This window comes from Vipera berus (assembly GCF_964194415.1).
Source record: "Vipera berus genome assembly, chromosome: 2".
NCBI classification, from domain to species: Eukaryota; Metazoa; Chordata; class Lepidosauria; order Squamata; family Viperidae; genus Vipera; species Vipera berus.
Window position 1 is genome coordinate 182,651,620 of NC_138203.1, and position 14,199 is coordinate 182,665,818.

General features: G+C 37.5%; 1 protein-coding gene across 2 annotated transcripts; it reads left to right on the plus strand.

The window, feature by feature from the left end:
• Positions 1-7: 7 nt before the first annotated feature.
• WDR83 (WD repeat domain 83) lies at positions 8-9,907 on the plus strand. Of its 2 annotated transcripts, XM_081316713.1 has the most exons (10): positions 8-256; positions 1,587-1,836; positions 2,283-2,403; positions 2,980-3,085; positions 4,635-4,683; positions 4,767-4,893; positions 5,264-5,331; positions 5,760-5,868; positions 6,153-6,267; positions 8,187-9,907. In XM_081316713.1, the coding sequence occupies exons 2-10, from the start codon at positions 1,734-1,736 to the stop codon at positions 8,337-8,339; spliced, it is 951 nt and encodes a 316-aa protein (XP_081172839.1). In that variant the 5' UTR covers positions 8-256; positions 1,587-1,733; the 3' UTR covers positions 8,340-9,907. The 2 variants fall into 2 exon arrangements, with proteins under 2 accessions (XP_081172839.1, XP_081172840.1); XM_081316714.1 differs by having other exon boundaries at positions 71-256; positions 1,747-1,836; positions 2,283-3,085.
• The last annotated feature ends 4,292 nt before the right edge of the window (positions 9,908-14,199 follow it).

A 14,199-nucleotide genomic window follows, 5' to 3' on the forward strand; every position in this document is an offset into this window, starting at 1 on the left:
TAACACCCTCGAGTTTAGGCGCTTTTGTTCCGACCTTTTGAGTCCACGCTTCTCTTGTCTCGAAAGGACTTGAAACTAACATTTCTGGCCGAGGAGGAGGAGGAGGAGAAGGCGGAGGCGGAAGAATGTTATAGCCCTTCCTTTCTCGCTTGAAGAAATTATGCCGAGAGGGGGTGGAATTAATGAAACTAGACCGGAGGAGTAAATTGACGAGTCGACGCCTGTATTTCCCTATAATCTTTCTTCTTGCTATTTCGTAAGTAGAAGCTGCAAGAGAAATGTGAACTATTTCCCCACCTGAATAGTTCCATGATTCGAGGAGGCGGCGGGCGTGTAGGAAAGAGTTTTAATTTCAGTAACTGGCTTCTTATCCACGTGCAACATTCGAGCTTTGAGAGGATCCCTGGTACAGCCTACCCGCCCCCCCCCCCTACAATCCTCTGTCCTCTGTCCAGTAAAATTCCATTTTAACTATCTGGAGACTCTCCCATCGAGTAGCATCGCTTGCTACAGACCAAACGAGAGTTGCAGATCTGAGCTGCGAGAGTCCGACCATCATTTCATAAGAAGCAAAAAGAGATTTGGTTAGAATCATTGTGGCCACCTGGTGGTTGTCCGGTTGTTTGTAGCCCAGCCTAGTCAAAGATCAACCCCAATGTTTCTTCCCCTCCCTGCTTTCTCCTGAATTTGGGGTCCTTTTGCCTGAGACCTTTTGGATATTAAAAAGCTGGTGATTTTGTGAATCTTCAATTGGTCTAATCAAAATGGTTCCGGTCCTTACCTCCCCTATTCCAATACACGTAGTTCTTTACTTACAACAGTTCATTTAGTGACCATCCGAAATTATAACGTCACTGGAAAAAGTGACTTATGACCATTTTTCACACTTATGACCGTTGCAGCATACTCATGGTCATGTGACCAAGAGTTGGATGCTTGGCAACTGGTTCATATTTATGACAGTTGCAGTGTCCCCCGATCACCTTTTGCAGCCTTCTGAAAAGCAAAGTCAGTGGGGAAGCCAGATTGTTATTAACTTAACAACTGCAATTATTCACTTAACTGTGGGAAGAAAAGTTGTAAAATGGGGCAAAACCCACTTAACAAATGTCTCACTTAGCAACATAAATTGTGGGTTCAATTATGGTCGTAAGTCAAGGACTACTTGTACAGCTGCTGCGTAAGAAAGGCACCATAAAGAACAATTAAGTGTTGGTATAATGCCTAAAGAAGTAAAGCTGAAAGGTTTTAAAGGAAGAGCATGCTCAACAGACCTTTCTGAAAGTTTAAAGTGACCTAGGGTTAAACAAAACAGACTTGTAAAGATAACAAGTGGTGTGAAATCAGAAGATGCATTCAAGAAAACTGGCATGTTATTCAGCAGTTTCCCAAATAGATGTTTTACATACAATAGGAAGATGTTGCTTCAGCATAACAAATATAGAGTACATGTTTGACTTGGTTTACTAAGTAGCCATTGACTGAAATAATCTATTTTGATATGTTATTTTTGAAACAAAATGGGTTGCTCAAAAAGAGATTGCAACTGACAAATGTTTTCTTTGTGTATTTTATTTTGCAATAAGGTAATGCAATTCAAGAGGCAACAAGTACCCAGAAGCAACATAGTCCTAATGCATCACCCTGCCTTAGGATATTCCTGTTTCTAGAGATTTTGTTGTGGATGTATTATGCATGTGGGAAATTTTTAGCAATCAACATACATCTATGTTATGGCCTTTCCAGAACCCAAACCCAAGAAACCTGAGCTTCCCCAAAAATTGCTTGCTACACTAGAATGTAAACAAGGAGCTATAAGAGCAGTGAGATTCAATGGTGAGTGTATTTTTGATTTCCTAAAATAGGAATAGCGGCTTTCAGTTATTAGAACTAGGGAAATCTCCAAAGCAAATATATATGTAAAATTAATAGTGTATAAATGTAAGCTTTTAGTAAGTTGTGAACAGATCAAGGAAACAGTTGTAATGATTATTTATTTATTTATTTTTATTTATTTTAATCCCATTTATATCCCGCCCTTCTCCGAAGACTCAGGGCGGCTTACAATTTTAAAGCACAAATCAAAGTGCTTAGCAATAGCTAAAAGATTAAAAGATAGCTTGTGAGAGATGTGTCTTGCTTGTTGGGTCAATAAGTTTGAAGTTGCAAAATGAATGGTGGAATCTGCATCATTCTAAGAGAAATGAAACAGACTGTCTTCCAGGGATTCCTTGGAATTTGCTCAGCTAGATAACATTAAATGAGACTTTTCTTTTTCTCAGTGGATGGAAATTACTGTCTCACCTGTGGCAGTGACAAATCACTCAAGCTTTGGAACCCACACAAAAGGACTCTCCTCAAGACATATTGTGGCCATGGCTATGAAGTCCTAGATGCTGCAGGGTAGGAATTAGGGGAGATGGATCCACTTTATTAAAAAAAAACTATTTTTAAATACTGAAATACTTTAGGAAAGTTTAAAATAACTGGATTAGATGATGGGGAACAGTCTTTGCAAAAGATATTATTTTGGAAAATACAAATAACGTGTGAAATTCCATAATGAAATAAAAATAAACTAAAAATAATCTTGACAATAATTACTCTATAATGTAAATTAACAAAACTAATTTATATGAAACAATGGCTATGAAATTAAAGAATTCAAATTACAATATTATTCATATGTAAAAGTGTGTTTCTGTGAAGTTTGGGTAAGGAAAAAAAAGAATGATGCAGTAATTGTCCAGGAAATTCTACTCATGTTCATATTTTAAAATCTTGTCCACTCATTCAAACCTTTTTTGCTGTTAAATTGACTGAAAACTTACACTAAAAACATTGAGAGCCTCAATATATGTTCTGCACTCAGAACATATAATAGCTCTTAAAAAGAAAAGTACTCTTCTTGATTTAGATGCTAAGGAAAATTATTTCTCTTGATTTTCGTATCCCCTTCTTTATCTGTGTTTTCCTTAGGTCATTTGACAACAGCCAACTTTGTTCATGTGGAGCAGACAAAACAGTTGTGCTGTGGGATGTTGCCACAGGCCAAGTGATTCGCAAGTTCCGTGGCCATGCAGGGGTAAGATGTATTTTGTCCTTTGGAGTGCTTGGAAAGTGAGAAGATTCATGTCTTTTTGAAATACAAATTCCTCTGAGTTTCCACCTTAAAAAATAACAGTTATATGTTCTGCTTCTGAGAGCCTCAAAATCCCTGATGTTTTTTTCCGGTTGGCAGAAACCCTTGTGAAATATAATGGGAGAGAAAAGCTGGATGGCATTCAGAATTGTCTGGGATAAGTAAAAATGTTACTGGAGACATGGATAAAGAAAACGAGATTATAGAAACAGGGATTTGTAATTCTCAGATGAAAAAATACAAGGCACTAGTTGATTTGCTGAATGATGAATTATTGATCTTGTACATAAGAAATGGATGAGAAAGACTCTGTCTTAGTGAATTTGCTTAGAATATCTGCCCCAATAGCTTCTGTATTTCAACATATTCTTCCAAAGAAACTTTACAAAAAAGAGGAACCTTTATAAAATGCAATCATTTGCTTGTTCAGCAATTACGTATGCCATAAACTGCATCAGTATGTATTTATATGGGCTGTGCTACGGTGAGCCAATGCTTTAAAGTGTAAGCCTCAACATGGTCAGTAAGATTCAGTGTCAACATGAACTTTTTTCACAAGTAACTAGTGATCTTAACATTTTTTTGAGGGGAGGTTGGGTTTAAGTTAGTTGAGATTCTAACTAAGGAATTGTGAGTTCAGTAGCACATCTGCTATGAAGCATACAGATGTCTTTACCATGTGCCTCCAGGAGTATTTAGCTTGTTGTAGTATTCTAACCTGGAAATATTATTACGACATCTTATTGATAGTTCTTTTCATGAGCATAGTTAAATGGAATATTATTTAAATTTCTGCTCAGTATACTTGTGTTTGTATCTCATTAGAAAAAGGTAAACCCAACGAATACACCTAGGCACACTTGATACTGAGGTCTCTGGCTAAGGATTATAGTGGGTGGCAATAAGTAAGAGTGATTAAAAAAACCCTACGGTACTGATGAAGAGAGTAGTTAAGGAAAAGTATAATGCCTAATAGTTATGAAATTATGTAGGAGGTTTGAGGGATGGAGCTATGGCTGTAAAAACATTTAAAGGATGCATTGCAAAGAGCATAGATGTGAACAAGGCATTTCTCCTTGAAATTGTTTCGGAGCACATACAGTCAAAATTCTACTGGGTCTTTTGGCAAAGCAGAATAGCTCTGTATGATATGCCTGCAGTGACAACTAAGAGAAGATGCTTAAGCTTAAGCAGATGATGAGCTTCCTGGTGGATATGGTTGCCTCCGCAGTTTGAGAAGAGATGCTTCATGTATTTTGCCTTCAAGTCTTTTGCACAGCTATAGATGAAATAATAATGGAGATAAATATACGGAATTCCAGCCACTGCCCAAGTTTACAATAATTGAAGTGTCAAAGGACAAGGGAATGGGAAAATAATGCAGACTTGTGCACACTCCCAAGCTCAGCTCCCAAGAATAGAAAGTTAAATATAACTTAAGAATAGCAAGCCCTAATCTTTTTGTATTCTCTTTTTTTTTCCTACTGGACAGAAGGTGAATTGTGTCCAGTTCAATGAGGAAGCCACTATAATTCTTTCAGGTAAGAAATAATCTTGCCTTCTATGTTGCTTCTAGATTGTTCATCCTAGCCTTTATTTAGCATGCCTCTTTACTTTCCTGCAGGTTCCATTGACTCCAGTGTCCGTTGCTGGGATTGTCGCTCACGTAGACCAGAACCCGTCCAAATCTTGGATGAGGCCAAAGATGGCATCTCCAGTCTGAAAGTCTCAGATTATGAAATTCTTACAGGGTAAAGGAAAATAGGATGACGCTTGAATTGGAAAAGGCAAATTTGATGCTTTGCTAAGTCCAGAATAGACTTTAGAGAAGATGTTAAAATATCCTCAACCTTTCTATGTCTGTTTTCATTTTTTTTAAAATAACTTTTTTCTCCTTTTGGAACTGAATCTAAAACACTGTGTCAATTTTTGCTAAAATATGAGTAGAGCAAACAAACGTGTACAGCTGAACTGGAAATTTTCATCACGTTCATAATCCAAACTCACAGCAAGTATGATACAAGGACATACGTGGCTTGTGAACAAATATTTTTGAAGTGCATAGTTTGCGACGTCAAGGTCAGAGTGTTCTCTTAACAATGTTGCTCTGTTGTTTCCCAGTTCTGTGGATGGCCGTGTCCGACGTTATGACCTCCGTGCTGGAGAACTCTGCTCAGACTACATTGGAAGTAAGTTTCATATATTGAATATCTGCTAAATGGAATGAGGAGAGAACCACATTTTTGAAGGTGTTACTTTGTTGTGGGATATGATGCCTCAAGCACAAAACAAGTAACTCATGTTTATTTCATCTTCTGTTTGGTAAATTTCTACCCGGTTCAAACTGAAAAGTGTCTGCAAGTTGTATCTTCAGGCTTGCATCCACATTTGATGATTATGTACCATCATCTCATATAACCATTGCCACTGTTGATTCATAGATTTTCTCAATGATAGATCCATATACTCTAATAGTTAGTAGTACGTGGCATAATACCTGCAAGCCACTGTACCCTCCTTTTTCTTCTTGAACAGGTTCTCTCCTCTTCATGCACATAGACCTTTATATCTACTGCATGAAGCAATAACATCCAACATTGCCATGTTTTCATTATAGGTCCCATTACCTGTGTATGTTTCAGCAAGGATGGGCAATGCACACTGGCTGCTAGCTTGGATTCTACACTGCGATTGCTGGACAAGGATACGGGCGAGCTACTAGGAGAGTAAGCAAACACTTTTCATTGTTAACTGTAATGCTTCCTTTAGCAGTTAGGTTGACTCCAGCTATTCCCAGTACAGAAGTACGAATGCACGCTAAAGAGCAAGATGCAATTGCCTTAAACAGAGCTTTTTTGTAAAAAAAAAAAAAAAAAAAGGTGCCGGAACTCACACAGAGCTCCAGCCGAAATCCCTTTACAGAGCCGGGGTGTGTGGAGTGGGGTGTTGATGGGGAAGTCTTCCAAGATGGTCAGGAATAATCTCCTTATTCTCCCAATTGTATCTCCAGCTACACCGGCCACAAGAATGTAACTTACAAGATGGACTGCTGCCTGAGTGAAAGAGACACACATATTGGGAGCTGCTCAGAAGATGGGAAAGTCTATTTCTGGGATTTGGTTGAGGTAAACAAGATTGGCTGGGAAAATCAAGGGCTTTCCTTCGAAGCAGTCATTTGACTTTTTAGTCAGCCAGTCATTGGGGTGTAACCAAAATTCTACTTGGTTGGAAAAGCCAGTTTTTTTCTGGAAACAAAGCAAACCACCCCCTTTTTCCCAGCACCCATTAATGATTAGTAGGAAACAGACATCTAAATTGGGAACAGAAATAGCAGTTGTTTTTATTCGTTTGTTTCGTTTGGTCTTAGTTGTTTAAATGGATCTACTTAAAATATAATCAGGAAAGTTGCAGGATCAATGCAGATTTCTAATCTAAGAGGTAAATAACGCTTGATATAAGTGATCCAGTTATGTTATATTTGAAGTTCATGAGTCAAGCATTTCTGTGCAAGCTTATTTGGCTTGAAGCTAAGTGCCCAGCTTATATCTTTAAAAGGTGAATACTATTCATTTCTATCCTTGAGTTAGGTAGCATTTCTTTCAATTCAAATTATCAAATGTGGACAATTTCTTCTTAATATAATTCATATAAAATAACTGGCCTTGCTAGTGGTTTATCTATCCTAATCCCTTGTCCAATTTTCTTTAAGCTCATGTTGGTTAATGAGAGGATATTGTCACAAGCTGTCCTGGAAGTCAGATTTTCCTCATACCTGCCTATGTGGTGCTGACAGTTGTGCAAATAATGTATCTGTAATAACAATAACAACAACAACAATAATATTGGAAGGGACCTTGGAAGTCATCTAGTCCAACCCCTTGTTGAGGCAGGAAACCCTATACCATTTCAGACAAATGGCTTTCTAGTCTCTTCTTTAAAACTTCCAGTGTTGGAGCATTCACAGCTTCTGGAGGCAGGTTGTTCCACTGATTAATTGTTCTAACTGTCAGGAAATTTTTCCTTAGTTCTAGGTTGCTTCTCTCGCTGGTTAGTTTCCATCCGTTGCTTCTTGTCCTGCCTTCAGGTGCTTTGCAGAATAGCTTGACTCCTTCTTTGTGGCAACCCCTGAGATATTGGAACACTGCTATCATGTCACCCCTTGTCCTTCTCTTCATTAAACTAGACCAGGGGTCAGCAACCTGAAACAGTGAAAGAGCCACTCAGAACCGGTTCCCTCACAAAAGGAAAAACTGGGAGCCGCAAAAAATGTGTGCGCATGTGTGTACTGCATGTGTGTACATGCGCACATGCGCAGAACAGGGTTTGACTGAAGAGTGGAGCCAAGGCAACTTTTTTAGTCCCACTTTTTTTTGGGGGGGGGACTGCACGGCAGAGGACTGGGAGCCGCAGGAGACAGCTGAAAGAGCCGCATGCGGCTCCGGAGCTGCGGGTTGCAGACCTGTGAACTAGACATACCCAATTCCAGCAACCGTTTCTTATATGTTTTAGCCTCCATTCCCCTCATTTTTGTTGCTCTTCTCTGTACTCTTTCTATAGTCTCAACATCTTTTTTACACCGTGGTGACCAAAACTGGATGCAGTATTCCAAGTGTGGCCTTACCAAGGCATTGTAAAGTAGTATTAACACTTCATGTGATCTTGATTCTGTCCCTCGGTTAATGCAGCCTAACACTGTGTTGGCTTTTTTGGCAGCTGCAGCACACTGCTGGCTCATATTTAAGTGATTCTCCACTAGGACTCTGAGATCCCCCCCCCCAATTACTAGTATGGAGCAAGGTGTACCACCTATACCAGGGGTGTCAAACTCGCAATGTCACATGACATGTCGCGATGTATCGCAACTTTTTGTCCATTGCCGGCAATGGGGTGGGCAGTTTCGGCATGACATATCCGGCCTGCAGGCCAGCAGTTTGACACCCCTGACCTATACAATACCTGTGCATTTGGTTTTTCTTTTTTAATCTCTGTCCTTTGTAGGTTTTGTGACCAATGTAGCTACATTTTGTCCTTTTCCCCCCCACAGGGCTCCCTTGTTCTGGCCTTGCCAGTGTGCAATACTGCTGTCCAGTCACTGTCCTTCCACCCAGTTGAGACCTGCCTGCTCACTGCTGCAGGGGGTCTTGTTCAGTGTTGGAGGGAAGAATCTTATACAGCCGAGGAAAGTGTGCCTGCATGACTAGCATTGCCATCTGAGCAAGATTGCAGATACAGGATGATGGACCTCTCCGATGCACTTCTCTTACAGTTCTATGAGTATAGCTCTATGTACTTTGCTTTCAGGAAGAAGGATGGAGCATAATGTGGACTCAGCTTCTTCTGTAGAACCAGCCTGACTGAATGCTGTCCTTGAGCTCAAAAACAGCTCAAAAGTTTCCTTGCTTTAGGTGACGGTATTTTTAAATTCAGCCTATGTACTACAGGCATTAGTCAAGGAAAAGGTTTCTTTTTTAAAATTGGGTGTTTCTGGATTAGAAGGAAATACAGTTTAAACGGTACCGTGGGGATTGTTTCATTTCATTCAAACACTAGTCCTGATTCTTCACTTGGACAAATACATTAATTGAAATTGTCACTGTAAAAAAAAAATTAAGTAATTTTGAAAATAAAATATAAGTTTGCTTTCTGACCCTTAGATGTTTGTTTACCTGTTTAAAATGACAGGAAAAATATTTTGATTGCTCATGTTCAGAAATGCTCAGACGTTGTTGGTCACATCTGCTTGGTTAGTCAACTGCTGCATTCATGTCTTCTTAATTTTGCACCTGAATAGAAAAAAATGCCTTAATGTTACCAATTGTTAATGACAGTTATTGAAGAAAATGTTTTTAAAAGGCTGTTGTCCGGGAAAGTTCAAATGTAACTTGAACTTTTCTAGGGAGCTCATCCTCCTTCAATAGAAATATAGTATTTTTTAAATTGGATGTTTAGGAATTCAAAATGAATTATATACTGTTCAGCAGTGAGGAATTCAGACTGTATCCCAGAAATGAAAGAGAATGATATGAACAGATCAAGTTACTATTTTCTTGGGAGTATATTTACTGCTTTTGGATTCAAACAACTGAAGCCAGAATTGTATGCTAAATAAATTAAAAATTCCCTCCCAGAATTACTACATTTTAACACTTGCACTAGTTATGCATAAATAAGTAGAAACATATATATTTTTTGTGGGAATGTATCACATAGCATCCACAGGTATCTCCTCCTGTAGCTATCTGCATTTAAAAGTACGTTTTAACAGACCACTCAGATGCTTAATTTGTTTAAACTGTTGTTACATATTCAGTGGGTCTTTGAGAAGACAGATGTTTTTCCCTATGTTGCCTCTGCATTAAAATTGATTGAATTGGTTTTTTTTCTGCTTTTGTTGTTTGGATCCAAAATGCATTTCTATAAAAAGAAAAATAAAATTATAAGAAATAGATGTGTTCTTATTATTCAAATCTCATATTCATGCCACTCTCTCCTGTTTTTAAAGAAACCAGCAACGTAAGGTCAGTAAAGTATTTCTATTTCAGTTATTGTGGTTGCTGTAATAAAAAATACTTCGTCTTCCTTAATTTCATGCCTTTAAAATACATTGGAGTTAACAACTGTTGCCAATCCCGGATAGCATGACTAATCTGAAAGGCACCAATTGAGGAAGGCCACTAGAAAAAAACCCTGCAAAATGCAAAAGTATGTGTCAACATTCCAGCACTACTACATCTAGATACCTTAACGCTAAATAAAATTTATAGATACTCTACTCCTGATAAGATGATGAACAAAATACAGCAATCAATTGTTCTGGGTGAGAAAGAAAATTCTATTTTGTGGTTATCTTATTTCATAAATATATTTTTTCTTCCATTCAATCATGTCCAATTCTTGGATACTGTCTGGAGAAGTCCCTGCAGTTTTCTTGGCAAGGTTTGCCATTGCTTCCTTCCTAGGCCTAAATGAAAGTAACTAGCCCAAGGTCACTCAGCTACTTTTGTGCTTAAGACAGGATTAGAACTCATAGTCTCTTGAGATTTTTTTAATATGGAATATCTTTTCCACTTCTACATTTTTTAAAAAGGTTACTTGCTTAAATAAACTTCATAGTTATGTACAGAACCATCTCTGGGTTGCTTATATTCTATTTAATTTCTACAGTTAATGCCACAGATTGGTTCTTATGAGTCTTAGTAGACAGCTGAGAGAGATGGATTGCAATCAAATTTCCCCAAGCGAGCAATTTAGTAATTGCATCATATCCTGTGGGATCATGTGTTCTCCCATATTGTTTAAACTGACTTTACAGGTTTGGGAACCAAAACTATCTGTTGCTGAGTCAATGCATGATACACAAAGGATTAGTTGGAATACAAGATGATAGTAGGTGTGGCAGAGACACCAAGGCATTCAATTAATTTGAAATTATTCTTTCTGCTGCATAGTCATGGTGGCAGAGCTTCTATGTGGTTTGTTTTGGTGTCTTGGAGTACTTGGATTAAGCAAATAAATTGGGTGAAATCAACACATTCAGTTTCTCAAGCAAATGACACAGAACAGTGATATACTCAAATCTCTTCTGGACTGAATTCAGGTTATCTCAGTGTTTTGAGCCCCTAGTGCTGCACTATGGCTCAAATAGTATAAGCTAATTACAAGTGCCCTGAGAAGCAATGAGCCTTCTGAAGTCACCTTGACCAAGATTCCCGTAACATGAAAACTGGCATCAGTCTGATTATGTAGAGAGGAGGAAACCATGTCAAATTCAGGTCCTTCTACTTTAACTTAACAACTTCATTTAGCACTAAACCGATGAAGTAATCAAGAGCAAGAAACTATAGTTCATCATGAGGAGATGCACCCCCGGTAAATGATATTTCCAGGCAGATATTTTGATACGTACATGCTATAAACATTCAAAATAATCCAGAATCATTGTAGAGATGAAGACAATAGAGTAGAAGCAAAGATTAAAATGGTGGTGGTGGTTTTATTTTAGGAGTGCCCAAACTTTGTGACTTTAAATCCTGAGGACTTCAATTCCCAGAATTCCTCAGCCCAGCCATATCTGTTAGGATAGGGCAGAAAATTATTGTTAGATATTTATTTCAACCTTGAAAGAAAAATTCTTGTGTTTTCTGCCTCCAGTGTGAAAACATGGCTCAGCTAACCCTGAATATATGGAAAAATGCCAATTGATATTCTACATGGCTGGCAATGTATTTTAGATTGTTGGTAGACTAGAGTCCAGAGAATTAGGATTCCAGAATCAAATTTGTCATGTTGTGCTACGTCTTGCTATAGAGATAAATTTTAAACTGAGTCAAATGCTTGATCTGTAAGATTATTATTAAGAGAAAGAAAAGCAATACATTTATTTTTCAGAAGAAACCAGTTCAAACCAGTTCAAAACTGCCAAGTATTAGAATAGCTGTTGGCTGAAGATGGACTGCAGAAGAGGCAGGTAGTTACATATTATAATAAGCCTTTTAGGAATGAAAATTTGAGAGAAATAATAGATTTCTCATTCAAAGACCAACATAAAGGAAACACTGGTTATTATAAGATATGGATTAAGAAGCAGGCAAAAACTTCATGGATAAAAATACCAAGGTTATTTCCAAATTTGCTTGGATTAATTGGCTCAATACTGTTTCCTTTTGGGGGGGAGAATAAAATACTGTCAAGGCAAAACAGAATTTTAGGGAAAGATGGTGCATTGAAGAAGTTTCAGCAAAAAAATTGATGTTTGCGATCATTTATAATTAGTTTATTACTAGATCAGCTGCTACAGTCCTCAGGATAAGAGAGATATGTTAGAACCTGTTTTCCTTATTATTGATCTTAACAAAGAGTACAAAAAGATTCTGAAGGGGGGGAAAATTGGGATATGGGGAAATTCTGCAAATGGCATGGTTCAAAGGACACTTAAGGTAAAGGTAAAGGTTTCCCTGCACATGCGTGCTAGTTGTTTCCAACTCTAGGGGCCAGTGCTCATCTCCGTTTCAAAGCCGAAGAGCCAGCGCTTGTCCGAGGACGTCTCCGTGGTCATGTGGCCGACATGACTAGATGCCAAAGGCGCACGGAACGCTGTTACCTTCCCACCGTAGTGGTCCCTATTTTTCTACTTGCATTTTTACGTGCTTTCAAACTGCTAGGTTGGCAGAAGCTGGGACGAGTAACAGGCGCTCACTCTGCTACGCGGCACTCGGGATTCGATCTGCCAAACTGCTGACCTTCTGATCAAGAAGCCCAGTGTCCCAACCCACTGAGCCACCACATCCCTGTATGCTTTGTATAAGAGGGTTCAAATATGTATTAGAAAACAGACATTGAATGGAAAGACCAAATTCTGAAAAATTAATTGGCAGAACTTTTACTCATGGACTCAGTAACATCTTGTTCTATGTCTATAACATCTTCTGCAGACTCAGGCTGTCTGCAGAAGATGTTATAGATATAGAACAAGATATTTATTTTATTTTAAATTTTTAAAAGCGTCACCGTTATCATTTTTATAAATATAGTAACTCAAGACATTGAATATACCTTATGCTCCTTCTATCTCTTTCCCTTGAAACAGCCCTCTGAGGTAAGATGGAGAGAGAGAGAGAGAGAGAGAGAGAGAGAGAGAGAGAGAGAGAGAGAGAGAGAGAGAGAGCCCAAAGTCACCCATCCTGAGATTTTGCAACAACTAGTATATCTAGATATGCAACAAGCTCCACTTGAGAACAATATGAGTGAAACTCCAAATAAAAATGTGCCATTAGATGTAAAGAGAAAATTGTGGGAAGTTTTAAAAATTATGAAGGAAAAATGTTGACAGTTCTAGGGCACAACTGGAATAATTCTTCTTTTTTGCTGGATTTACAAGAGACTGCTTAAAAGTATTGTATTGAAGAACTTTGTAGTAAGTTCTATGGTCAACAACAAAATGGGACATGCTCTCATTTTGGGTGGTTCTGTTTGTATGTACTGATAATTAGAAAAATGTGATATACTGGATTAGCTAATATAGTGTTTAAACCATTAACTTTATAGCCATTTTATGTATCCTAATTTTTTTAGCATTTAAACACTTTGTATCTAATGTGTGGATTTATTTTTTGAAGGAAAAATATCTTTTTGTTATGTTAAATTCTAGTTGTTTGTTTATATTAGGATGCTAGGAATACTTTATTTTGTTAATAGTTTAGAATTGAGATATGGAATGTTTATATGAAAGGACATATTGTTATTTTAGGCTGGTTCTCTCTGGAATTGTTGACATTTGGAATGGGAGAAATACCGTATATTGGAATGTGTCTTAAAAAAATAAATGGACTCTTTGTAATATTAAACTTTAGGCTTTGTTTATTGACACTAGGATATTGAGCTTTTTATGCCTTTATGCCTTTTGCTTACAACTAAGGGATGAGATATGGAAAGTTAAGTTTTATATACGTTAACATTTTAGAGCTCTGAACTTTTTTCTAATAATTGAATAAAGAGATGTTTACTTTTTTGATTTGCTTATTACTAAAAGGTATTATGGGATGAAGAGTTACATACCCGTTAATTAAGAGAAGGTGAAGAGATTATGAAATTATATTTGTCATGATGATAGTGGAAAGTTGTTTTCTTAAAGGGGATCTTTTTACTTTTTTGTTTTCTTGCATTTTCTTTTTTCCTTTAATCTTATTTTTTTAATTTTTTGATAAAATTATGAAAAAAACAGAACAATAACCAGGAAAAATAAGACTGCAGCACCAAAGTAACAAGGATAAATATACCATCCTTTTTTTCTTCCACACTTATTAATTAAAAAAGAGGGACAGCAAGTGAAAGAGCGGTATGCTTAATAAGCCAAATTGCTAGAATGATTAGTTGCTTTATTTTTTTCTCAAATTCTAGTTAATATATTCCTCTGCTTACCAGCATTGTGTCTCTTCTCTCAGCTATATCCTATTTGTAATAAGAACAATGTTCATATTCATTGGAACAATTATATAAATTAGGCATTATCTACACATCACAATAGACCAGGGGTAGGCAACCTTGGCTCTTTTATGACT

Coding starts and splice junctions, on each gene's coding strand:
- WDR83 (XM_081316713.1), top strand. CDS start 1,734: ATGGCCTTTCCAGAACCCAAACCCAAGAAACCTGAGCTTCCCCAAAAA. Junction 5,332..5,759: donor CTGCTCAGACTACATTGGAA/GTAAGTTTCATA, acceptor TTTTCATTATAG/GTCCCATTACCTGTGTATGT. Junction 5,869..6,152: donor ACGGGCGAGCTACTAGGAGA/GTAAGCAAACAC, acceptor TTGTATCTCCAG/CTACACCGGCCACAAGAATG.